Source organism: Bombina bombina, chromosome 6, assembly GCF_027579735.1.
Source record: "Bombina bombina isolate aBomBom1 chromosome 6, aBomBom1.pri, whole genome shotgun sequence".
Lineage (NCBI taxonomy): Eukaryota > Metazoa > Chordata > Amphibia > Anura > Bombinatoridae > Bombina > Bombina bombina.
This window is the reverse complement of record NC_069504.1, coordinates 1,113,168,865-1,113,196,308: the sequence shown is the minus strand read 5'-3', so window position 1 is coordinate 1,113,196,308 and position 27,444 is coordinate 1,113,168,865. Positions and strand designations below refer to the sequence as shown.

At 42.5% G+C, this 27,444-nt stretch overlaps 1 protein-coding gene across 1 annotated transcript in view; it reads right to left on the bottom strand.

The window, feature by feature from the left end:
• Positions 1-21,444, bottom strand: part of TTLL12 (tubulin tyrosine ligase like 12) — a 114,749-nt gene extending 93,305 nt beyond the window's left edge. The window contains exon 1 of the mRNA XM_053719056.1: positions 21,268-21,444. Coding sequence (XP_053575031.1) covers positions 21,268-21,396 — 129 coding nt within the window. The 5' untranslated portion in view covers positions 21,397-21,444. The remainder of the gene's footprint in view (positions 1-21,267) is intronic.
• Positions 21,445-27,444: the final 6,000 nt, after the last annotated feature.

The following is a 27,444-nucleotide window of genomic DNA, read 5'->3' as shown; positions in this document are numbered from 1 at the left end:
TTGTAGTGTATCCAGTCCACGGATCATCCATTACTTGTGGGATATTCTCCTTCCCAACAGGAAGTTGCAAGAGGATCACCCACAGCAGAGCTGCTATATAGCTCCTCCCCTCACTGCCATATCCAGTCATTCGACCGAAACAAGAAAGGAGAAACCATAGGGTGCAGTGGTGACTGTAGTTTAATTAAAATTTAGACCTGCCTGAAAAGGACAGGGCAGGCCGTGGACTGGATACACTACAAGAGAAATAAATTTATCAGGTAGGCATAAATTATGTTTTCTCTTGTTAAGTGTATCCAGTCCACGGATCATCCATTACTTGTGGGATACCAATACCAAAGCTAAAGTACACGGATGATGGGAGGGACAAGGCAGGAACTTAAACGGAAGGAACCACTGCCTGTAGAACCTTTCTCCCAAAAACAGCCTCCGAAGAAGCAAAAGTATCAAATTTGTAAAATTTGGAAAAGGTATGAAGCGAAGACCAAGTTGCAGCCTTGCAAATCTGTTCAACAGAGGCCTCATTTTTAAAGGCCCAGGTGGAAGCCACAGCTCTAGTAGAATGAGCTGAAATCCTTTCAGGAGGCTGCTGTCCAGCAGTCTCATAGGCTAAACGGATTATACTCCGAAGCCAAAAAGAAAGAGAGGTTGCCGAGGCCTTCTGACCTCTCCTCTGTCCAGAGTAAACAACAAACAGGTTAGATGTTTGGCGAAAATCTTTAGCAGCCTGTAAGTAAAACTTCAAGGCACGGACTACGTCTAGATTATGCAAAAGACGTTCCTTCTTTGAAGAAGGATTAGGACATAATAATGGAACAACAATCTCTTGATTGATATTCTTGTTAGAAACCACCTTAGGTAAAAACCCAGGTTTTGTACGCAGAACAACTTTATCTGAATGAAAGATCAGATAAGGAGAATCACAATGTAAGGCAGATAACTCCGAGACTCTTCTAGACCCGAGGAAATAGCCATCAGAAAAAGAACTTTCCATGAAAGAAGTTTGATATCAATAGAATGAAGGGGTTCAAACGGAACCCCTTGAAGAACTTTAAGAACCAAGTTTAAGCTCCATGGAGGAGCAACAGGTTTAAACACAGGCTTAATTCTAACTAAAGCCTGACAAAATGCCTGAACGTCTGGAACTTCTGCCAGACGCTTGTGTAAAAGAATAGACAGAGCAGAAATCTGTCCCTTTAAAGAACTAGCTGATAATCCTTTGTCCAAACCCTCTTGGAGGAAGGACAATATCCTAGGAATCCTAACCCTACTCCATGAGTAATTCTTGGATTCACACCAATGAAGATATTTACGCCATATCTTGTGGTAAATTTTCCTGGTGACAGGCTTTCGTGCCTGTATTAAGGTATCAATTACTGACTCGGAGAAGCCACGCTTTGATAGGATCAAGCGTTCAATCTCCATGCAGTCAGTCTCAGAGAAAGTAGATTTGGATGATTGAAAGGACCTTGTATTAGAAGGTCTTATCTCAGAGGCAGAGTTCATGGTGGAAAGGATGACATGTCCACTAGGTCTGCATACCAGGTCCTGCGTGGCCACGCAGGCGCTATCAATATCACCGATGCTCTTTCCTGTTTGATTTTGGCAATCAGACGAGGGAGCAGAGGAAACGGTGGAAACACATAAGCCAGGTTGAAGAACCAAGGCGCTGCTAGAGCATCTATCAGTGCCGCTTTTGGGTCCCTGGACCTGGATCCGTAACAAGGAAGCTTGGCGTTCTGGCGAGACGCCATGAGATCCAATTCTGACTTGCCCCAACGGAGAACCAATTGAGCAAACACCTCCGGATGGAGTTCCCATTCCCCTGGATGAAAAGTCTGACGACTTAGAAAATCCGCCTCCCAGTTCTCTACACCTGGGATATGGATCGCTGACAGGTGGCAAGAGTGAGTCTCTGCCCAGCGAATTATCTTGGAGACTTCTGACATCGCTAGGGAACTCCTGGTTCCCCCTTGATGGTTGATGTAAGCCACAGTCGTGATGTTGTCCGACTGAAATCTGATGAACCTCAGTGTTGCTAGCTGAGGCCAAGCCAGAAGAGCATTGAATATTGCTCTTAACTCCAGAATATTTATTGGGAGGAGTTTCTCCTCCTGAATCCATGAACCCTGAGCCTTCAGGGAGTTCCAGACTGCACCCCAACCTAGAAGGCTGGCATCTGTTGTTACAATTGTCCAATCTGGTCTGCGAAAGGTCATACTCTTGGACAGATGGGCCCGAGATAACCACCAGAGAAGAGAATCTCTGGTTTCCTGATCCAGATTTAGTAGAGGGGACAAATCTGTGTAATCCCCATTCCACTGACTGAGCATGCATAATTGCAGAGGTCTGAGATGCAGGCGCGCGAATGGCACTATGTCCATCGCCGCTACCATTAAGCCGATTACTTCCATGCACTGAGCCACCGTGGGGCGTGGAATGGAGTGAAGAACACGGCAAGCATTTAGAATTTTTGATAACCTGGACTCCGTCAGGTAAATTTTCATTTCTACAGAATCTATTAGAGTCCCTAGGAAGGAAACCCTTCTGAGAGGACATAGAGAACTCTTTTCTTCGTTCACTTTCCACCCATGCAACCTCAGGAATGCCAGAACTATCTCTGTATAAGATTTGGAAATTTGAAAGCTTGACGCCTGTATCAGGATGTCGTCCAGGTAAGGAGCCACCGCTATGCCTCGCGGTCTTAGGACCGCCAGAAGTGAGCCCAGAACCTTTGTAAAAATTCTTGGGGCTGTAACCAACCCGAATGGAAGATCTACAAATTGGTAATGCCTGTCTAGAAAGGCAAACCTCAGGAACTGATGATTCTTGTGAATCGGAATGTGAAGGTAGGCATCCTTTAAGTCCACTGTGGTCATGTACTGACCCTCTTGGATCATGGGTAAAATGGTCCGAATAGTTTCCATCTTGAATGACGGAACTCTGAGGAATTTGTTTAGCATCTTTAAATCCAAAATTGGTCTGAAGGTTCCCTCTTTTTTGGGAACCACAAACAGATTTGAATAAAACCCCTGTCCTTGTTCCGTCCGCGGAACTGGATGGATCACTCCCATTACAAGGAGATCTTGTATGCAGCTTAGGAATGCCTCTTTCTTTATCTGGTTTGCAGATAATCTTGAAAGGTGAAATCTCCCTTGTGGAGGAGAAGCTTTGAAGTCCAGAAGATATCCCTGAGATATGATCTCCAACGCCCAGGGATCCTGAACATCTCTTGCCCACGCCTGGGCAAAGAGAGAGAGTCTGCCCCCTACTAGATGTCGGATAGGGGGCCGCTCCTTCATGCTGTCTTAGAGGCAGCAGCAGGCTATCTGGCCTGCTTGCCCTTGTTCCATGACTGGTTAGGTTTCCAGGCCTGCTTGGATTGAGCAAAAGTTCCCTCTTGTTTTGAAGCAGAGGAAGTTGATACTGCACCTGCCTTGAAATTTCGAAAGGCACGAAAATTAGACTGTTTTGCCTTTGATTTTGAAATAACAGTGAAAAAAGGCAGTTACACTAACAACATTTTTACAGTGTATGTAACAAGTCAGCAGAGCATTGCACCCACTTGCAAATGGATGATTAACCCCTTAATAACAAAAACTGAATAATAAATGACAAAAACGTTTTTTAAACACAGTCACAACAACTGCCACAGTCTACTGTGGTTGTTACCCTCCTCAAACACGACTTTGAAGCCTTTTAAGCCCTTCAGAGATGTCCTGTATCATGCAGAGGGAAGCTGAATGTCTCTGTCAGTATTTTTATCTGCACAGAAAAGCACTAAAATAGGCCCTTCCCACTCATATTACAACAGTGGAAAGCCTCAGGAAACTGTTTCTAGGCAAAAATCAAGCCAGCCATGTGGGAAAAAAACTAGGCCACAATAAGTTTTATCACCAAGCATATATAAAAACGATTAACATGCCAGCAAACGTTTTATATTGCACTTTAATAAGAGTATGTATCTCTGTTAATAAGCCTGATACCAGTCGCTATCACTGCATTTAAGGCTTAACTTACATTAATCCGGTATCAGCAGCATTTTTCTAGCAAATTCCATCCCTAGAAATATGTTAACTGCACATACCTTATTGCAGGAAAACCTGCACGCCATTCACCCTCTGAAGTTACCTCACTCCTCAGAATATGTGAGAACGGCAGTGGATCTTAGTTACTTCTGCTAAGATCATAGAAATCACAGGCAGATTCTTCTTCTAATGCTGCCTGAGATGAAACAGTACACTCCGGTACCATTTAAAAATAACAAACTTTTGATTGAAGTTAAAAAACTAACTATAATACACCACTCTCCTCTTACTACGTCCATCTTTGTTGAGAGTTGCAAGAGAATGACTGGATATGGCAGTGAGGGGAGGAGCTATATAGCAGCTCTGCTGTGGGTGATCCTCTTGCAACTTCCTGTTGGGAAGGAGAATATCCCACAAGTAATGGATGATCCGTGGACTGGATACACTTAACAAGAGAAATACTTTTGCCTATTTAAAAGATTCTGCTACTCTGATTAAGACCCTTAAAATATCAAATTGGCTACAACCTAATGATATCCTGGTCACCATGGATGTGGAAAGGCTATATACCTGTATTCCACACACAGGTGCCATCCAGGTAGTTAGGGTCATGTCGAAATCTGAATCATACACAGACCCTCCAATAGAATTTATTCTGGAACTAATGGATTTTTGTCTTAATAACAACTATTTCAGATTTGAGTCTGACTTCTACCTACAGACCTCTGGAACTGCCATGGGCTCCAACATGGACCCGGCATATGTCAATTTATATATGGTGGGGTATGAGGAATGTGTTATGAGACCACACTTATACCAGAGTGTGATACATTACACCCGCTACATTGTCGACGTGTTCTTGGTGTGGAGGGGAAGTGTACAAACATTTACAAACATGGGTACATGAATTAAATAACCTTGACTCCCCAATTAAATTTAAGATAGAATTTTCCTTTGATGAAATAGACTTTCTTGATCTTAATGTCTTTAAAATGTGTTTAGGCCCCCAATGCTGCTCTGGAACATCTTTATTTTCTAAACCTACTGATAGAATTTCCCTACTGGAATCTCATAGTTGTCATCCTGAACATCAGAAAAGAGGGGTGATATCCTCTCAACTCGAGTGGTCAGGAATAATACTGAGGTGCCATACATGTTGGATCAGATAGATGGAATGGAAAAGAAATTGCTCGTGGGTATGACCCTAAATTAGTACATGAAACCAGGACTAAAATTCTTACTAGAACACAAGATGATTTGCTGAGTGATAAAAAATACAGAAACACCTAAGGAAGATAGGCTGAATTTCATTACTACTTTTGATACAACACACACTATGATGAGCATGGCGTTGAGAGATCGCTGGGAACTTATAAAGAATGATAGGGGTCTTCCATTTCATAAGATGCAACCTCCAAGGATGGCAAATCGTCGTGCCAGCAATTTAAGGGATATACTGGTGGATCCGGATCCGGTACCTTGTTACCAGAAATCATGTTGGCTCAAGCCCAGTAAGTTGAGATGCTTTAAATGTGGCGATTGTACCCCATGTCACAGCATGCAAAGTGGACCTACATTCCAACATCTCCATTACAATAAAAGGTATAAGATCAATCACAAATTGACATGCACAAGTTCTTATGTAATCTACTTACTCATTTGCCCATGTTCACTGGTTTATGTCGGGAAAACAACTACCACCTTCCGTGAACGCATGGCCAATAACAGGATTTGCCATTCGGAAGGCCATAGAAAAGGGTGATTCTAAGCAACCAGTGGCTTGTCATATTGCACGGCACAAACATACCTGTCAAGCCTTAAGACCATGCTGATTAACCACTTTCCACCTCTACGGAGGGGGCGCAATAGAGCCCATAAATTGTTACATTTGGAATCCATATGGACATTTATGCTGGACACTGTGGCCCCTAAGGGCCTGAATACTATACTGGATTTCACTCCTTTTTTTTGGCAAACAATGAAGATCCCTGAAACAGTGATTATTTGTCATTCCATATGGATACATTGATCAGTGATTGACATGCGATTGTACATGGGCCTTTGGAAGAAACACCACAAACATTTTTGGCTATGACCCTATGTGCTTATATTGGACAGACCTGATCCACCCAACTGTGATGATTTCTTCCACACAATCAATAAAGACTGTGGCCATTTTGTTTTTGTTTGGCACCTCAGTATTTATTCACTGATAAGATTTCCTACCATACTCCCAGAGACGTATGAAGCGTCACTACATCAAGATAGTTCAATATGTCATCTTTAGTTATCCTGTAGTATAGGTCTTTTATCTTGTTTTTATTCACTTTTATGTTATATCCCTTTTGCTGGATTCTACACTGATTGTGGACCGGTATATTGCATTATGGGAGATTCACATGCTCGGCACTACTGCTGATGGTTCTGCCGTGCATGTGTTCTCTGCGTTCCTGTTTTGACCGCTGTCAAAAGTAGTGTAGGAGCCAGTACACGCAATATGGGAGTGACCGACATTTGACAATGATGTCACAATGGCGCTGCCGGCCCACAATACGCTCCGTACAGCGCAGATGGCGCCAGAGTCTACCAGCTGTATAGGATGTTTGGTAATTTACACGTGGGTATATAAGGTGAGGGTTAGATAGGTGATTTTAGGTAAGATTGTTTGGGGATATGTTTGCATTTGACAAAGGGACCTATGTGGTTCCGAAACGTTATGCTTTGTTTTTAATCTGTGAACAATAAATGTGAAGTTTTACTGAAAAGTCCAATGAGTGCTTATCTTCGCTGTGATATTATATATATATATATATATATATATATATATATATATATATATATATAGATAGATAGATAGATAGATAGATTAGAGAGACACACACACAGATGTTTTGCAAAATCATTAGACACAATAAATATAATAAGCTCAACTATCATCAATTTAGATACAATGTGAAAAAAAAGGTTTAAGAATTCAGTCAAATTATAACTTTTCAATTTAACATATTTTGTACACACATACATACTTGCATATATATATATATATATATATATATATATATATATATATTATACACACACACGTACACACACATACATACTTGCATATATATATATATATATTTATATATATATATATATATATATATATATATATATTATACACACACACGTACACACACATACATACTTGCATATATATATATATTTATATATATATATATATATATATTATACACACACACGTACACACACATACAGATGTTTTGCAACATCATTAGACACAATAAATATAATAAGCTCAACTATCAACAATTTAGATACAATGTGAAAAAAAAGGTTTTACAAAAATTCAGTCAAATTATAACTTTCTAATTTAACATATTTTGTGTCTAAAGAAACCATATACTGTACCTATCCATCAGAAACTACCAACCATTTTTAATCATATATGCTCCACATAAAGAACCAATTCAGAATTAACCCTTTAACTGCTGAGCAATTTCCCCCCGTGTGCCGAGTTGTTTTTGCCTACTAGGCCATTTTTCAGTGAACCCCCCACATATTTTTTTTTTCCAGGAGACCCAGCAGATTCAATCTATAGCATCATTTTATGTTTACATCACGACATGTAAGAAACCTACAATAGAAAGTGTGAAAAAAAGGCATCTTTAAAAGTTAATAAAATCCCCTAAACTCTACAGTAAAAAGAAGGGTTATCCTCATATAAATAAGGGCCTTTCTGTATAGTTATGTAACTTTGTATACATCATTTTGCCCACCCTGTAGTTACTGTTTAATGTCCCTTTAAAGGGACATTAAACTGCTGAGTAAAGTTGTTCTGCTATTTTAACCCATTAGAGAAGCTCTGCATCGTTTAACTGGGCGCCACCATCTTGGTACACGTGTGTTGTTGCATTCTGTGACAGAAGCAGTGCACTTAAATAAATCAGTGATGTCACTGGCTTTTTTTGACAACTGTGCCTTGCACACTAGAAAGAAAACTTTTACATTTGTGCAGTTTTTTTTTTTTTCACAGCTTAAAAGTTACCACTGCTGTTCTGTATTGTGCACACTATGGCTTGTCAATACCACTGATCTGTGAATGCACTCTGCTCAAAGGGACACTAAAACCAAAATTAAACATTCATGATTCAGAAAGAGCATGCAGTTTTAAACAAATGTGCTGTCTTCTTGTATGAACCCTTTCTGAGGTGCCACATCTTACTGAGCATGTACAAGTGCATATATGCGTTTGTGATAGGCTGATGGCTGTCACATGACACTGGTGGCAGGGAAAATGCAAGTAACTTACATTTATCAGAAAAAAACAAATTCTACAACTCATTTGTAATTCAGGGAATGTTCTGTTGCATTGTGTTTCTTTTATGGATTCGTTGCAATTCTACTGCATTGACTTACTCTAAGACAGCAGTGCCAAGTGTGAATCTTCAATTTAAATAAGAGAACGTCTTTGTGCTGCAGCCATTTGATATCTAAAGGGTTAATATGAATAAATACATAGAGTGGCTTTAGACAAGTCTAAAATATCTAGTACATTGGGCAACTGTTTAAAGGGACATTGTAGTGAAAATAAAATGGCATGTTCCGATTTGCTACACTGCAATTTTTGCACTAGTTGCAGAGGAAATCTGTATTTAACCCCTGCAAAATCCCACTTTGGAGCCACAAGCATTGTAGCTGCTTAACCAACCACAGCCAGTGATTGGTACAGTTGTGCGACTGCTGCTTAACTAACCACAGCCAGTGATTGGTACAGTTGTGCGACTGCTGCTTAACTAACCACAGCCAGTGATTGGTATAGTTGTGCGACTGCTGCTTAACTAACCACAGCCAGTGATTGGTACAGTTGTGCGACTGCTGCTTAACTAACCACAGCCAGTGATTGGTACAGTTGTGTGACTGCTGCTTAACTAACCACAGCCAGTGATTGGTACAGTTGTGCGACTGCTGCTTAACTAACCACAGCCAGTGATTGGTGCAGTTGTGCGACTGCTGCTGCCTAATTGGCTCCCCGGCGTTTCCCTGCTTGGGACCAGCTGTTCTATGTAATTCCTGTACGAGTGTTCAATGCACAGAATTCTACCGTGAATACTGCAAAAAATGATACACTGTAACTAAATAGCACAGTTTTTTCCCCACTAGAATGGCTCTTTAAATGGAAAATAAATACAAAATGATTTTCTAGTTTGCTTTAGAGCAGCGGTTATCACGTACAGGTTTATCTTGCGTAATTGAACAAATTGGCTGCTGATTAAATGCTATAATCCCCAATATGTGGGAGGTGGAGACAGGTTTTTAGTTTTGTTCTTCATTTTCCATTAGTGCTGCCAGGTACCAACTACAAAATACAACAAGTCCCAACAAGGATGTGGCTGTATGTGACGTGCAGGCTTTTACCTCTAGATTTCACTTGCACAATAGCAATATTACTAATTCAATAACTGCACAAGTGTTTGTGCGTTTAAGCAGAACAGCTGAAAATTACTGAAAAATACAGCAATGTAATCTGAGCTTCATTAGTAATTGCAACGATCTGGCTTATAATCAATTGGAATTCCATAGAAACACATTTAAAGGGATACTGAACCCATTTTTTTTTTTATTTCATAATTCAGATAGAGCATGCAATTTTAAGCAACTTTCTAATTTACTTCTATTATCATTTTTTGTTCTCTTGCTATCTTTATTTGAAAAAAAAGGCATCTCAGCTAAGGAGCCAGCATTGTTGTTTCAGTACCATGGACAGCACTTGTTTATTGATGCTGTCCAATAAGCAAGGACAACCCAGGTTGTTCATAAAAAATGGGCCGGCATCTAAACTTACATTCTTGCTTTTCAAATAAAGATACCAAGAGAATGAAGAAAATTTGATAATACGAGTAAATTAGAAAGTTGCTTAAAATTGCTGCTCTATCTGAATCACAAAAGATTTTTTTTGGATTCAGTGTCCCTTTAACAAATTCAGAGGTTTAGCCCTGCAAACTTTAAAGGGATATGAAACCCAAACATTTTCTATCATGATTCAGATAGGGCAGATGATTTTAAACAACTTTCTAATTTACTTCTATTATCAAAATTTCTTCATTCTCTCTGTATGTTTTGTTGAAAAGCAGGGACCTATGCTTAGGAGCCGACCCATTTCTGAAGCACTATATAGCAGCAATTTTGCAAGAATGTTATCCATTTGCAAGAGAACTAGATGGGAGCACTATTTCCTGCCATTTAGTGCTCCAGATGCCTACCTAGGTATCTCTTCAACAAAGAATATTATGGGAACGAAGCTAATTTGATAATAGAAGTAAAATTGTATGCTCTGTCTGAATCACAAAATACATTTTGTGGGTTTCATATCCCTTTAAAGTGCTGGAACTGAAATTGGGGGTCTATTCCACTTCATAAGCAAAACTGTGACAATTGCTTAGCACAGCACAGGTTCTCACAAGATACTCAAGTGTATTTCACCTTATTTCATAACATTTTTTTAAAGGGACATTATAGTCAAAATTAAAAACTTTCATGATTCACATAAACAACAAAACAAACAAAATTCCATTTACTTCTATTATCAAATTCGCTGCATTCTCTTGGTATTCTTTGTTTAAGAGTAAACCTAGTTAGGCTCATAGGAGCTCAGGAGTGTGCACGTGTCCTTAGCACATTATCACACCAGTATAATAGAAGTAAATTACACAGTTATTTTACAATTGCATGTTCTGTCTGATGAACAAAGGGTATATTCTGACTTTAGTGTCCCTTTGTCACGCTGCTTCTGCTGGTCATATATTTCTCATTAAAGTCACCAATAATGTTGCACCCTTCTCTTGCTCAATTGTCATCCAGCTCTCCAATTAATGTATTCAGGGCTTGACAAACCCAGGTGCCAGGGAGCCACTGGCCCCTAGAATATTACCCCTGGCTCCTAACTTTGTGGGGAGTTTATATATATATATACACACACAAATAGCACTACTGTCTGGCACCTAAAATTATGTCTATCTTTCCTAAATATTCTTACTAGCTCCTATATTTTAAACAGATTTGTTGACCTCTGCATTCATTTTGCCATATGAAAGCATCAAGTCAAGTGAATTGTCATCCATCTACATTAATTAGAATAGGCATTTCCTAATTAATCTATATATTAAATGCCGGTCTCGAGTCTCTGATCCCCATCATTACGTCGTCTTTTTTTTTTTGTTCGGGTTAACTCAAGTGCTGGCTAGGCCTCCCTTTATCTTTTGGTAGAAGATTTTACGTATGTCTTTGGAGTTTCCTTACACTCTTTTCCCTATGTTATATCTTTATGAGGGAGTGAGATGTTTAGGAGGAGGGAGTGAGGAGATAGATGATAGCGAGAAAAATGAAGGGTGAGAGAGAGATAAGAGAGAACACAAAATAGGAGAAAAAGAGAGAACAAACCTAGGATTCTTCTGTTACTTAAAGTGAAGGTAAATTTTGATGAATGAAAGCCCGGTTTTTAAAAATACTATTAAAAACAGGGGCACTTCCATTCATCAAAGTTTAGAAAGCAGACGTTTTGTTTAAAAACGTACCTCTCTTCACAGCCGGAGCAGCTTCCCCCAACCGGAGATCCTCTCTTCACACGTCATGAATGACTAATCCGGCTTCCTCCAATGACAGCATGGACTCTGCAATGACTCCCCCCTGGGGGGGAAGCCGTGATTGGAGGAAGCCGGATTAGTCATTGCTGACGTGTGAAGAAAGGATCTCCGGGTGGGGGAAGCTGCTCTGGCTGTGAAAAGAAGAAAGGTACGTTTTTAAACAAAACGGCTGCTTTCTAAACTTTGATGAATGAAAGAGCCCCTGTGTTTAATAGTATTTTTAAAAACCGGGCTTTCATTCATCAAAGTTTACCTTCACTTTAAACACTAAGGACCAGATAATGTAAAGCTATCTGCCCTGGTGAGATTATCTAATAAATAGCAAGTGTTTACATCACAACTTCATTCTGATCTAAGCACTTTTCCCCCCAGCATAAAGGGGTTAAAGGGCCATTTTGGTGGGGAAATTATATGCTCTAATTTGTTTGAACATTTCATTTTAGATTACCGAACCTGCAAGTTTATGTTTTTAGCCCTGGAAAGGGATTAAACACAAAGTACTGCTTTGGAGCCACAAAGAACTGCTGGTCTCTAAGGAAAACACTTGGTGGCAAAATCAGCAGCTGTTTTTACATGTTAACTTGCTAGAGAACAGAACATAGCCAAGTGTAAACATTTTAGAAACAATTTAACACCAATTTTTTTCTTTCGTGATTCAGATAGAGCATGCACTTTTAAGCAACTTTCTAATTTACTCCTATTATCAAATTTTCTTCATTCTTTTGGTATGTTTATTTGAAAAGCAAGAATGTAAGTTTAGATGCCGGCCCATTTTTGATGAACAACCCTTGCTGATTGGATAGCACCAATAAACAAGTGCTGTCCATGGTCCTGAACCAAAAATGTGCTGGCTCCTTAGCTTAGATGCCTTCTTTTTCAAATAAAGATAGCAAGAGAACGAAGAAAAATCATAATAGGAGTAAATTAGAAAGTTGCTTAAAATTACATGCTCTATCTGAATCACGAAAGAAAAAATTTGGATTCAGTATCCCTTTAAGTTACATGAAAAGGGGGCAAAATAAATAAGAGTACAGTGCAAAGATGTTGCACTACATGTAATTAAACATGTTGTTACAGCATAATTAAAAGGCATTTACTGTTGTTTTTACACTTTGCTTGCATCATTTTTTGTAAAGAACCCCACTAGCCTTATTTGAATGGGTCAGTTTGGACTGGTTACTTGAGTAGACATCACTAACCACGGTCAGTATGTTAGTAAAATCTCCTAAACTGTATTGTTATTCCTTATTTCATCTGTGGTAAGGTTAGGACTGTGAAATCTGTAATGTAAATTCTTTCATGACAAACTATAGGAAAATGGGGCAAAATAAATAATTCAGGTATATAACAAAAGTGTTTTTTACTACATAAAGATATATTACAACCTAAAAGGGTTTCATTTCCCTTTAAGATGTTACTGTCTATATCTGTTTTATAGAAAACAAATCTATCCTCTTAGAGAAGTTTAGCTTTTGGCTAGCCTGTACTTTAAGGAGGCGCCAAGTCAAGTGAGGTAATTTGGGAACATCAAGGCCTCACCTGTACAATGTCTTGCTGAACCGCAGCTGGGAACCACTTGACACACCTATCTCTGGCTTATTTGTTTCAAAACATTTTCTATACAGTAAAGCAACAGGCTCTTCAAACTGTAAAGCTCCTTTTCTGAAAACTGCTTCTGTAACCCCTTCACGCCGGCTGCCCTACCCTATACGTCAGCTGCGCTATTTGTGTAGGCTTCACTACCTGAGTCTGCGGTCAGTGAGAACCACACTGTTTTATTACATCATTTTATTTCTAAACAAATTCATTTTTCATTTTTTAGGTGTTAAACCATTGCAAAGGGCTTTAAGTTGGTGGTGACAATTTTATTTAATATTTAGAACCAGCAAGAATAGAGAAACACACATTTTATTAGCTAAACAGGGGTGTCTGCATATCAATGTCTATAAAATAGTCTAAAAATTAGAAGGGATGTTGTCAGAGAGGTTTAGAGAGGAGCGCCAGTTAAGTCAAGGTCTGGTGTGTATGTGTGAGAAATGTATTCACACTTTAGTAGATAGAACCCTTTGTGAGGGCTGAGTGCCTATGTCTGGCTACAGAGGCTATTGTGATAGTAAGACAATAGAATAGAGGAATGTAAAAGATATGATACAATTTATTACAATTACAGATTCAATCTATAAACATGGATCCATGGTACATAAAAATATATATAAAAACAGTTTAGAAATGATAATAATACATAAATTTCCAAGGGGAAAATATTCCTCTAAGGGCAAAATGTCCCCAAGATAGTATACAGAGAGTGGTAGATATAATTGGACTAGACTACCCTCTGCTTCATATAATCATATAAAAACCGGTACAACAGGTTGGTGGAATAGTTTCCACTGATATAGGAAATACAATCTTATGCAGATAAGGATGCAGCTGACCAATATATCATGTGTGAACGATATATCATAGGTGAAAAGAAACACAAAAAACGACAAAAGTGATCAAAAATGTGATCAAAAATGAACTAGTGTGTACACAATCTAGTGTAAAAAATGTTCTCAAAAAATGATGACACAAAAAGGTGTAAAAAATATATATAATAAGGTGTAAAAAATGTGTTACAGATCACATAGCGAGTGATATGTAGTGGAAAGCAAAAAAAGTGAAAAATGAACAATGTTAAATGTAGGGGAACAATCACAGAAACGTGAACAATATATTTTCATAAAATGTCACAAATATAAACAAATATAAACAATATAAAATACAGAGTGGAATCAAATCAATGTCTATAAAAAAAATCGGATAGTGATGATGTTGTGGCGATCCTGATAAAAAAGTGTGTCCAAAAAGTTATGATAAAAGTAAGTGATTCCAATAAAGACGTTTCTTATCCTCCAATGAGTCTTAGTAATCCAAGATAAAACAATTCCAAAGCTTCAGTATCAAAGCAAAGGTAAAATAAAAAATGGCAATATAAAAAGATGGCAATATGAAAAAAGTGGAAAATCCTCAAAACCTAAGGATAGAGAAAAATAACATAGTATAATACTGTTAAAATATAAATGACTAGTCTTGAGAAAGGCCCAAGCTGTGGGCCGAAACGCGTTGACAACTATATGGTGAGCTATATTTCTTGATTTATTTTTTTATCAGGATCGCCACAACATCATCACTATCCGATTTTTTATAGATATATATATATATTTTTTACACCTTTTTGTGTCATCATTTTTTGAGAACATTTTTTACACTAGATTGTGTACACACTAGTTAATTTTTTATCACATTTTTGATCACTTTTGTTGTTTTTTGTGTTTCTTTTCACCTATGATATATCGTTCACACATGATATATTGGTCAGCTGCATCCTTATTTGAATAAGATTGTATTTCGTATATCAGTGGAAACTATTCCACCAACCTGTTGTACCGGTTTTTATATGATTATATGAAGCAGAGGGTAGTCTAGTCCAATTATATCTAACACTCTCTGTATACTATCTTGGGGACATTTTGCCCTTAGAGGAATATTTTCCCCTTGGAATTTTATGTATTATTACCATTTCTAAACTGTTTTTATATATATTTTTATGTACCATGGATCCATGTTTATAGATTGAATCTGTAATTGTAATAAATTGTATCATATCTTTTACATTCCTCTATTCTATTGTCTTACTATCACAATAGCCTCTGTAGCCAGACATAGGCACTCAGCCCTCACAAAGGGTTCTATCTACTAAAGTGTGAATACATTTTTCACACATACACACCAGACCTTGACTTAACTGGCGCTCCTCTCTAAACCTCTCTGACAACAGTATTTTCTCTGTGGGTAGTGGGGGCCCACCTTAGATAGGAGCTATAGGTCCTTTAAGCGCTGTGAGTACAATAATTCTCTAAAAATTAGAAGTTGTAAGATTAGAACATACAATTTTAAACAACTTTCCAATTTACTTCTATTGTCAAATTTTCTTCATTCTTTTGGTATCTTCTATTGAAGGAGCAGCAATGCACTACTAGGTGCTAACTAAACACAGGATGAGTCAAAGAAAAGAGGCACATTTGTGCAATCACCAATCACTAGCTAGCTCCTAATAGTGCATTTCTACTCATGAGCCTACCTAGGTATTCTTTTTAACAAAGGATACCAAGAGAACAAAGTAAATTAGATCAATGACTAATCCGGTGTCCTCCAATCACAGCATGGCCTCAGGCAATGACTACCCTGGGGGGAAAGCCATGATTGGAGGAAGTCGGATTAGTCATTGCTGACGTGTGAAGAGAGGAAATCCAGGTGGGGGAAGCTGCTCTGGCTGTGAAAAGAAAAAAAAAGGTAAGTTTTTAATCAAAACGGCTTCTTTGTAAACTTTGATGAATGAAAGTGCCCCTGTTTTTAATAGTATTTTTAATTGCTGAAATCTTGTCATTTTAACATTTCTTGACTACAAATAGTCAGTTTGAAAGTGTAGAAGTCTAGACAAAATGAAACTGTTCACCACCCGTGATGGCAAACATACTTTTTGATTTATTTTGAATCTACTCATACTACCTGAATTCACACTCTGCCCCCAACCCCACCTACATCCCCCCCTGCACCCAGTAGGGTTGCCAGTAATCCCACACAAAATACAATAAAATCGGTGGTGAGCAGGAAAAATCATTAGCTGGGGTCATGCAACTCCTGCTAGAAATGTGCTTACATGGGACCTCTCATCAAATCCCATTGCCTAAAGCCCCTGTCAGTCATATATAGATCAAACCGTAGCTCTAAAGCCCTCATTTGCCCATGTCAGACCTGCTGTCTGTCACCCACATAAGACTTCAGACACAGGCCCTACAGTCAGTCAACCAAGATCTCAGATCACACCCTGGACAGCTGACATTCTTTCTTTTGGCAAATACATTCAGCTATTCACAGACATTTCCCTCACCCAGGCACCACTCGCCCCTTCATTTGCCGAGACTCATACTCTCACTTGCATACATTGAACACACACTTACACTCAGACCACTTGGCACACTAACACACTCAGACCCCTAGACACACTTGGCACACATTAACACACTCAGATCCTAGACACACATTAACTCACTCAGACCCCTAGACACACTTGGCACACATTAAACACACTCAGACCACTAGACACACATTAACACACTCAGACCCCAAGACACATTGGGCACACATTAACACACTCAGACCCCTAGACACACTTGGCACACATTAACACACTCAGACCCCTAGACACACTTGGCACACATTAACACACTCAGACGCCTAGACACACTTGGCACACATTAACACACTCAGACCCCTAGACACACTTGGCACACATTAACACACTCAGACCCCTAGACACACATTAACACACTCAGACCCCTAGACACACTTGGCACACATTAACACACTCAGACCCCTAGGCACACATTAACACACTCAGACCCCTAGACACACATTAACACACTCAGACCCCTAGACACACATTAAACACACTCAGACCCCTAGACACACATTAACACACTCAGACCCCTAGACACACTTGGCACACATTAAACACACTCAGACCCCTAGACACACTTGGCACACATTAACACACTCAGACCCCTAGACACACTTGGCACACATTAACACACTCAGACCCCTAGACACACATTAACACACTCAGACCCCTAGACACACATTAACACACTCAGACCCCTAGACACACATTAACACACTCAGACCCCTAGACACACATTAACACACTCAGACCCCTAGACACACATTAACACACTCAGACCCCTAGACACATTGGGCACACATTAACACACTCAGACCCCTAGACACACTTGGCACACATTAACACACTCAGACCCCTAGACACACTTGGCACACATTAACACACTCAGACCCCTAGACACACTTGGCACACATTAAACACACTCAGACCCCTAGACACACTTGGCACACATTAAACACACTCAGACCCCTAGACACACTTGGCACACATTAACACACTCAGACCCCTAGACACACATTAAACACACTCAGACCCCTAGACACACTTGGCACACATTAAACACACTCAGACCCCTAGACACACTTGGCACACATTAACACACTCAGACCCCTAGACACACATTAACACACTCAGACCCCAAGACACACATTAACACACTCAGACCCCAAGACACATTGGGCACACATTAACACACTCAGACCCCTAGACACACTTGGCACACATTAACACACTCAGACCCCTAGACACACTTGGCACACATTAACACACTCAGACGCCTAGACACACTTGGCACACATTAACACACTCAGACCCCTAGACACACTTGGCACACATTAACACACTCAGACCCCTAGACACACATTAACACACTCAGACCCCTAGACACACTTGGCACACATTAATACACTCAGACCCCTAGGCACACATTAACACACTCAGACCCCTAGACACACATTAACACACTCAGACCCCTAGACACACATTAAACACACTCAGACCCCTAGACACACTTAACACACTCAGACCCCTAGACACACTTAACACACTCAGACCCCTAGACACACTTAACACACTCAGACCCCTAGACACACATTAAACACACTCAGACCCCTAGACACACTTAACACACTCAGACCCCTAGACACACTTAACACACTCAGACCCCTAGACACACATTAACACACTCAGACCCCTAGACACATTGGGCACACATTAACACACTCAGACCCCTAGACACACATTAACACACTCAGACCCCTAGACACACATTAAACACACTCAGACCCCTAGACACACTTAACACACTCAGACCCCTAGACACACTTAACACACTCAGACCCCTAGACACACTTAACACACTCAGACCCCTAGACACACTTAACACACTCAGACCCCTAGACACACTTAACACACTCAGACCCCTAGACACACATTAAACACACTCAGACCCCTAGACACACTTAACACACTCAGACCCCTAGACACACTTAACACACTCAGACCCCTAGACACACATTAACACACTCAGACCCCTAGACACATTGGGCACACATTAACACACTCAGACCCCTAGACACACATTAACACACTCAGACCCCTAGACACACATTAACACACTCAGACCCCTAGACACACATTAACACACTCAGACCCCTAGACACACATTAACACACTCAGACCCCTAGACACACATTAACACACTCAGACCCCTAGACACATTTGGCACACATTAACTCACTCCGACCCCTAGACACACTTGGCACACATTAACACACTTAGACCCCTAGACACACTTGGCACACATTAACACACTCAGACCCCTAGACACACATTAACTCACTCAGACCCCTAGACACACATTAACTCACTCAGACCCCTAGACACACTTGGCACACATTAACTCACTCAGACCCCTAGACACACTTGGCACAAATTAACACACTCAGACCCCTAGACACACTTGGCACACATTAACACACTCAGACCCCTAGACACACTTGGCACACATTAACACACTCAGACCCCTAGACACACTTGGCACACATTAACACACTCAGACCCCTAGACACACATTAACACACTCAGACCCCTAGACACACTTGGCACACATTAACACACTCAGACCCCTAGACACACATTAACACACTCAGACCCCTAGACACACATTAACACACTCAGACCCCTAGACACACTTGGCACACATTAACACACTCAGACCCCTAGACACACATTAACACACTCAGACCCCTAGACACACATTAACACACTCAGACCCCTAGACACACATTAAACACACTCAGACCCCTAGACACACTTAACACACTCAGACCCCTAGACACACTTAACACACTCAGACCCCTAGACACACTTAACACACTCAGACCCCTAGACACACTTAACACACTCAGACCCCTAGACACACATTAAACACACTCAGACCCCTAGACACACTTAACACACTCAGACCCCTAGACACACTTAACACACTCAGACCCCTAGACACACATTAACACACTCAGACCCCTAGACACATTGGGCACACATTAACACACTCAGACCCCTAGACACACATTAACACACTCAGACCCCTAGACACACATTAACACACTCAGACCCCTAGACACACATTAACACACTCAGACCCCTAGACACACATTAACACACTCAGACCCCTAGACACACATTAACACACTCAGACCCCTAGACACACATTAACACACTCAGACCCCTAGACACACATTAACACACTCAGACCCCTAGACACACATTAACACACTCAGACCCCTAGACACATTTGGCACACATTAACTCACTCCGACCCCTAGACACACTTGGCACACATTAACACACTTAGACCCCTAGACACACTTGGCACACATTAACACACTCAGACCCCTAGACACACATTAACTCACTCAGACCCCTAGACACACTTGGCACACATTAACTCACTCAGACCCCTAGACACACTTGGCACAAATTAACACACTCAGACCCCTAGACACACTTGGCACACATTAACACACTCAGACCCCTAGACACACTTGGCACACATTAACACACTCAGACCCCTAGACACACTTGGCACACATTAACACACTCAGACCCCTAGACACACATTAACACACTCAGACCCCTAGACACACTTGGCACACATTAACACACTCAGACCCCTAGACACACATTAACACACTCAGACCCCTAGACACACATTAACACACTCAGACCCCTAGACACACTTGGCACACATTAACACACTCAGACCCCTAGACACACATTAACACACTCAGACCCCTAGACACACATTAACACACTCAGACGCCTAGACACACTTGGCACACATTAACACACTCAGACCCCTAGACACACATTAACACACTCAGACCCCTAGACACACATTAACACACTCAGACCCCTAGACACACTTGGCACACATTAACACACTCAGACCCCTAGACACATTGGGCACATTCCAATACTTATTTTGCTAGGCACACAGAGACAAATCACCAGGCACTAATCAACAGTTAAATTCAGAATGCTGAGCACACGCTCACACTTAGAGTCCTAGGTAGACAATGACATTCACAATATCTTAAACGGTAAACCCCAGCCTCACACTCATCTATCCAGGCATGTGCTCACATTCAGACCCCCAAGCACATGCTCATAGTGTCCCTCTTAATCTGGTCACATTAATCGTTTCATGGGACAATGCGTGCACTCAACTTTAAACCCTAGGGCACAATCATACAATCACCACCTGTACGGTGTACCCGTGCACACGCTCGCACTCAGTCACTTACGCTGGGTACACGCTCACAGTCAGTTACCCACTCTAGGGCACACACTTAAAAAGTCACACAGCCACTCACCCAATATCGGGTATACACTCATAGTCACTCACCTACCCCCGGGCACACGCTCACTTTCACTAATTTGCCTCCGGGCACACGCTCACTCACCTACCCCCGGACACACGCTCTCAGTCACTCACCTACCCCCGGGCACACGCTCAGTCAGTCATTCGCCTACCCCCGGGCACACGCTCAGTCAGTCGCCTACCCCCGGGCACACGCCCAGACCCTACCTCGCTCTCCAGCTTGCCGTGGAGGCTTTTCCAGTAGAGCTCGGGGACGCCAGAGGCGGTGAGAGCCGCTTGGTGCAGACACACGAACTTAGTGTAGCCGTCATCTTGCGCTGAGCCGGTCTCGGCCATGCTGCCTGCCTCACGCCGGGGCTAGGATCCGAAAACGCCAGGAGAGGGCGGTGCTCAACGGGACGTGCCCGGGCCTATGCAAACCCGGCCTGTGCCTGGCACATTCTCTTCCTGTTTGTGAATGTGTTCTGTATTATATAACTCACTGCCCTAGTGTGCCCAGCATGAGGTGCTTGTGCCATAACTTACTGCCCTAGTGTGCCCAGCATGAGGTGCTTGTGCCATAACTTACTGCTGTGTGCCAGCTTTATAACTCACTGCTCTAGTGTGCCCAACATGAGGTGCTTGTGCCTTAACTTACTTCCCTAGTGTGCCCAGCATGAGGTGCTTGTGCCATAACTTACTGCTGTGTGCCAGCTTTATAACTCACTGCCCTAGTGTGCCCAGCATGAGGTGCTTCTGCCATAACTTACTGCTGTGTGCCAGCTTTATAACTCACTGCACCTGTGTGCCCAACATGAGGTGCTTGTGCCATAACTTACTGCTGTATGCCAGCTTTATAACTCACTGCACCTGTGTGCCCAGCATGAGGTGCTTGTGCCATAACTTACTGCTGTATGCCAGCTTTATAACTCACTGCCCCTGTGTGCCCAGCATGAGGTGCTTGTGCCATAACTTACTGCTGTGTGCCAGCTTTATAACTCACTGCACCTGTGTACCCAGCATGAGGTGCTTGTGCCATAACTTACTGCTGTATGCCAGCTTTATAACTCACTGCCCCTGTGTGCCCAGCATGAGGTGCTTGTGCCATAACTTACTGCTGTGTGCCAGCTTTATAACTCACTGCCCCTGTGTGCCCAGCATGAGGTGCTTGTGCCATAACTTACTGCTGTATGCCAGCTTTATAACTCACTGCCCCTGTGTGCCCAGCATGAGGAGCTTGTGCCATAACTTACTGCTGTGTGCCAGCTTTATAACTCACTGCCCCTGTGTGCCCAGCATGAGGTGCTTGTGCCATAACTTACTGCTGTATGCCAGCTTTATAACTCACTGCACCTGTGTGCCCAACATGAGGTGCTTGTGCCATAACTTACTGCTGTGTGCCAGCTTTATAACTCACTGCCCCTGTGTGCCCAACATGAGGTGCTTGTGCCATAACTTACTGCTGTGTGCCAGCTTTATAACTCACTGCCACTGTGTGCCCAACATGATGTGCTTGTGCCATAACTTACTGCTGTATGCCAGCTTTATAACTCACTGCTCTAGTGTGCCCAACATGAGGTGCTTGTGCCATAACTTACTGCTGTGTGCCAGCTTTATAACTCACTGCACCTGTGTGCCCAGCATGAGGTGCTTGTGCCATAACTTACTGCTTTGTGCCAGCTTTATAACTCACTGCACCTGTGTGCCCAGAATGAGGTGCTTGTGCCATAACTTACTGCTGTGTGCCAGCTTTATAACTCACTGCCCTAGTGTGCCCAACATGAGGTGCTTGTGCCATAACTTACTGCTGTGTGCCAGCTTTATAACTCACTGCACCTGTGTGCCCAGCATGAGGTGCTTGTGCCATAACTTACTGCTGTATGCCAGCTTTATAACTCACTGCCCCTGTGTGCCCAGCATGAGGTGCTTGTGCCATAACTTACTGCTGTATGCCAGCTTTATAACTCACTGCCCCTGTGTGCCCAGCATGAGGTGCTTGTGCCATAACTTACTGCTGTGTGCCAGCTTTATAACTCACTGCCCCTGTGTGCCCAGCATGAGGTGCCATAACTTACTGATGTGTGCCAGCTTTATAACTTACTGCCCCTGTGTGCCCAACATGAGGTGCGTGTGCCATAACGTACTGCTGTATGCCAGCTTTATAACTCACTGCTCTAGTGTGCCCAGCATGAGGTGCTTGTGCCATAACTTACTGTTGTGTGCCAGCTTTATAACTTACTGCCCCTGTGTGCCCAGCATGAGGTGCTATAACCTACTGCTGTGTGCCAGCTTTATAACTCACTGCTCTAGTGTGCCCAGCATCAGGTGCCATAACTTACTGATGTGTGCCAGCTTTATAACTCACTGCTCTAGTGTGCCAAGCATCAGGTGCCATAACTTACTGATGTGTGCCAGCTTTATAACTCACTGCTCTAGTGTGCCCAGCATCAGGTGCCATAACTTACTGATGTGTGCCAGCTTTATAACTCGCTGCTCTAGTGTGCCCAGCATCAGGTGCCATAACTTACTGATGTGTGCCAGCTTTATAACTCACTGCTCTAGTGTGCCCAGCATGAAGTGCTTGTGCCATAACTTACTGCTGTGTGCCAGCTTTATAACTCACTGCTCTAGTGTGCCCAGCATGAGGTGCTTGTGCCATAACTTACTGCTGTGTGCCAGCTTTATAACTTACTGCCACTGTGTGCCCAGCATGAGGTGCCATAACCTACTGATGTGTGCCAGCTTTATAACTCACTGCTCTAGTGTGCCCAGCATGAGGTGCTTGTGCCATAACTTACTGCTGTGTGCCAGCTTTATAACTCACTGCTCTAGTGTGCCCAGCATGAGGTGCCATAACCTACTGATGTGTGCCAGCTTTATAACTCACTGCCCCTGTGTGCCCAGCATAAGGTGCCATAACTTACTGCTGTGCGCCAGCTTTATAACTCACTGCTCTAGTGTGCCCAGCATGAGGCGCTTGTGCCATAACTTACTGCTGTGTGCCAGCTTTATAACTCACTGCCCCTGTGTGCCCAGCATGAGGTGCTTGTGCCATAACTTACTGCTGTGTGCCAACTTTATAACTTACTGCAGGTTGGGATGTCTGTACTGATGTGTGCTCAACTTTATAACTCACTGCTCTAGTGTGCCCAGCATGAGGTGCCATAACCTACTGTGTACCAGCTTTATAACTCACTGCCCCTGTGTGCCCAGCATGAGGTGCCATAAGCTACTAATGTGTGCCAGCTTTATAACTCACTGCTCTAGTGTGCCCAGCATGAGGTGCCTGTGCCATAACTTACTGCTGTGTGCCAGCTTTATAACTCACTGCTCTAGTGTGCCCAGCATGAGGTGCCATAACCTTCTGATGTGTGCCAGCTTTATAACTCACTGCTCTAGTGTGCCCAGCATGAGGTACCTTAACCTACTGATGTGTGCCAGCTTTATAACTCACTGCTCTAGTTTGCCCAGCATGAAATGCTTGTGCCATAACTTACTGCTGTGTGCCAGCTTTATAACTTACTGCCACTGTGTGCCCAGCATGAGGTGCCATAACTTACTGCTGTGTGCCAGCTTTATAACTTACTGCCCCTGTGTGCCCAGCATGAGGTGCCATAACCTACTGATGTGTGCCAGCTTTATAACTTACTGCTCTAGTGTGCCCAGCATGAGGTGCCATAACCTACTGACAGACATTCCCAACTCTCCCTGAAGTTCAGGGAGTCTCCCAGATTGTAATAGCGGCTCCCTGATGCCAGCAAATGGAATGCAATCTCCCTGAAACTCCAAGTACCATGATCCAATGTGGCCCAAATCCAGAAAAGTTTTTCTTTAAGGAATGCCTTTAAATGCTGGGACGTTATAGAACCCTCAAAGCATGCATCAGTAACCAAAAACCCCCACTGATTTTAATAAAATAAAACACAAATACTACCAACAAGCGTACAATCACTGGAAAATAGTTTTGTTGTATGTGGTTGTGCAATAAAGCTACTTTTTTAATGTAACTTTAGTGGTAAGCTACTTCAATGATAAGTCTCTATCTTATTTAGGGTTTCAAGCTGTCTAATATATAACTTGGAGGGGGGGGGGGGGCGCAGTAGCGGATGAACCCATCTCCCTCAAATGAGTTTTTGCAGGTTGGGATGTCTGTACTGATGTGTGCTCAACTTTATAACTCACTGCTCTAGTGTGCCCAGCATGAGGTGCCATAACTTACTGCTGTGTGCCAGCTTTATAACTCACTGCCCCTGTGTGCCCAGCATGAGGTGCCATAACCTACTGATGTGTGCCAGCTTTATAACTCACTGCCCCTGTGTGCCCAGCATGAGGTTGCTTGTGCCATAACTTACTGCTGTGTGCCAGCTTTATAACTCGCTGCTCTAGTGTGCCCAGCATGAGGTGCTTGTGCCATAACCTACTGATGTGTGCCAGCTTTATAACTCACTGCCCCTGTGTGCCCAACATGAGGTTGCTTGTGCCATAACTTACTGCTGTGTGCCAGCTTTATAACTCGCTGCTCTAGTGTGCCCAGCATGAGGTGCTTGTGCCATAACCTACTGATGTGTGCCAGCTTTATAACTTACTGCCCCTGTGTGCCCAGCATGAGGTTGCTTGTGCCATAACTTACTGCTGTGTGCCAGCTTTATAACTCGCTGCTCTAGTGTGCCCAGTATGAAGTGCTTGTGCCATAACCTACTGATGTGTGCCAGCTTTATAACTCACTGCCCCTGTGTGCCCAACATGAGGTTGCTTGTGCCATAACTTACTGCTGTGTGCCAGCTTTATAACTCGCTGCTCTAGTGTGCCCAGCATGAGGTGCTTGTGCCATAACCTACTGATGTGTGCCAGCTTTATAACTTACTGCCCCTGTGTGCCCAGCATGAGGTTGCTTGTGCCATAACTTACTGCTGTGTGCCAGCTTTATAACTCGCTGCTCTAGTGTGCCCAGCATGAGGTGCTTGTGCCATAACTTACTGCTGTGTGCCAGCTTTATAACTCACTGCCCCTGTGTGCCCAGCATGAGGTGCCATAACCTACTGATGTGTGCCAGCTTTATAACTCACTGCTCTAGTGTGCCCAGCATGAGGTGCTATAACCTACTGCTGTGTGCCAGCTTTATAACTCACTGCCCCTGTGTGCCCAGCATGAGGTGCTTGTGCCATAACTTACTGCTGTGTGCCAGCTTTATAACTCACTGCCCCTGTGTGCCCAACATGAGGTGCTTGTGCCATAACTTACTGCTGTGTGCCAGCTTTATAACTCACTGCCCCTGTGTGCCCAGCATGAGGTGCCATTACTTACTGCTGTGTGCCAGCTTTATAACTCACTGCCCCGGTGTGCCCAGCATGAGGTGCCATAACTTACTGCTGTGTGCCAGCTTTATAACTCACTGCCCCTGTGTGCCCAGCATGAGGTGCCATAACTTACTGCTGTGTGCCAGCTTTATAACTCACTGCCCCTGTGTGCCCAGCATGAGGTGCCATAACCTACTGATGTGTGCTCAACTTTATAACTCAATACTCTAGTGTGCCCAGCATGAGGTGCCTTAACCTACTGATGATTGCCAGCTTTATAACTCACTGCCACTGTGTGCCCAGCATGAGGTGCCATAATCTACTGTGTGCCAGCTTTATAACTCACTGCTCTAGTGTGCCCAGCATGAGGTGCTTGTGCCATAACTTACTGCTGTGTGCCAGCTTTATAACTTACTGCCCCTGTGTGCCCAGCATGGGGTGCCATAACTTACTGCTGTGTGCCAGCTTTAGAACTCCCTGCTCTAGTATGCCCATGATGAGGTGCTTGTGCCATAACTTACTGCTGTGTGCCAGCTTTATAACTTACTGCCCCTGTGTGCCCAGCATGAGGTGCCATAACTTACTGCTGTGTGCCAGCTTTATAACTTACTGTCCCTGTGTTCCCAGCACGAGGTGCCATAACCTACTGATGTGTGCCAGCTTTATAACTCACTGCTCTAGTGTGCCCAGCATGAGGTTGCTTGTGCCATAACTTACTGCTGTGTGCCAGCTTTATAACTCACTGCCACTGTGTGCCCAGGCTTAAAAATTATCATATGAGCCTTTCTAGGTTTAGCTTTCAACTAAGAATACCAAGAGAACAAAGCAAAATTGGTGATAAAAGTAAATTGGAAAGTTCTTTAACATGCCCTATTTGAAACATGAAAGTTTTTTTTGGACTTGACTGTCCCTTTAACTCCTGTTTCCGATGAGCCCCTTGGTCTTCAGTGATGCAAATTTATGCCACATTTTTTTGATCTTGAGCGAATGCATTTACTTTCAACTTGTAATATGTGTGCAAGATAGAGCAATTGCATATTGTTTTTCGCAACTCCCAGTAACAATAGCGCGTCCATAGCTGGGAAATATATGCAGCAGATGACATAGA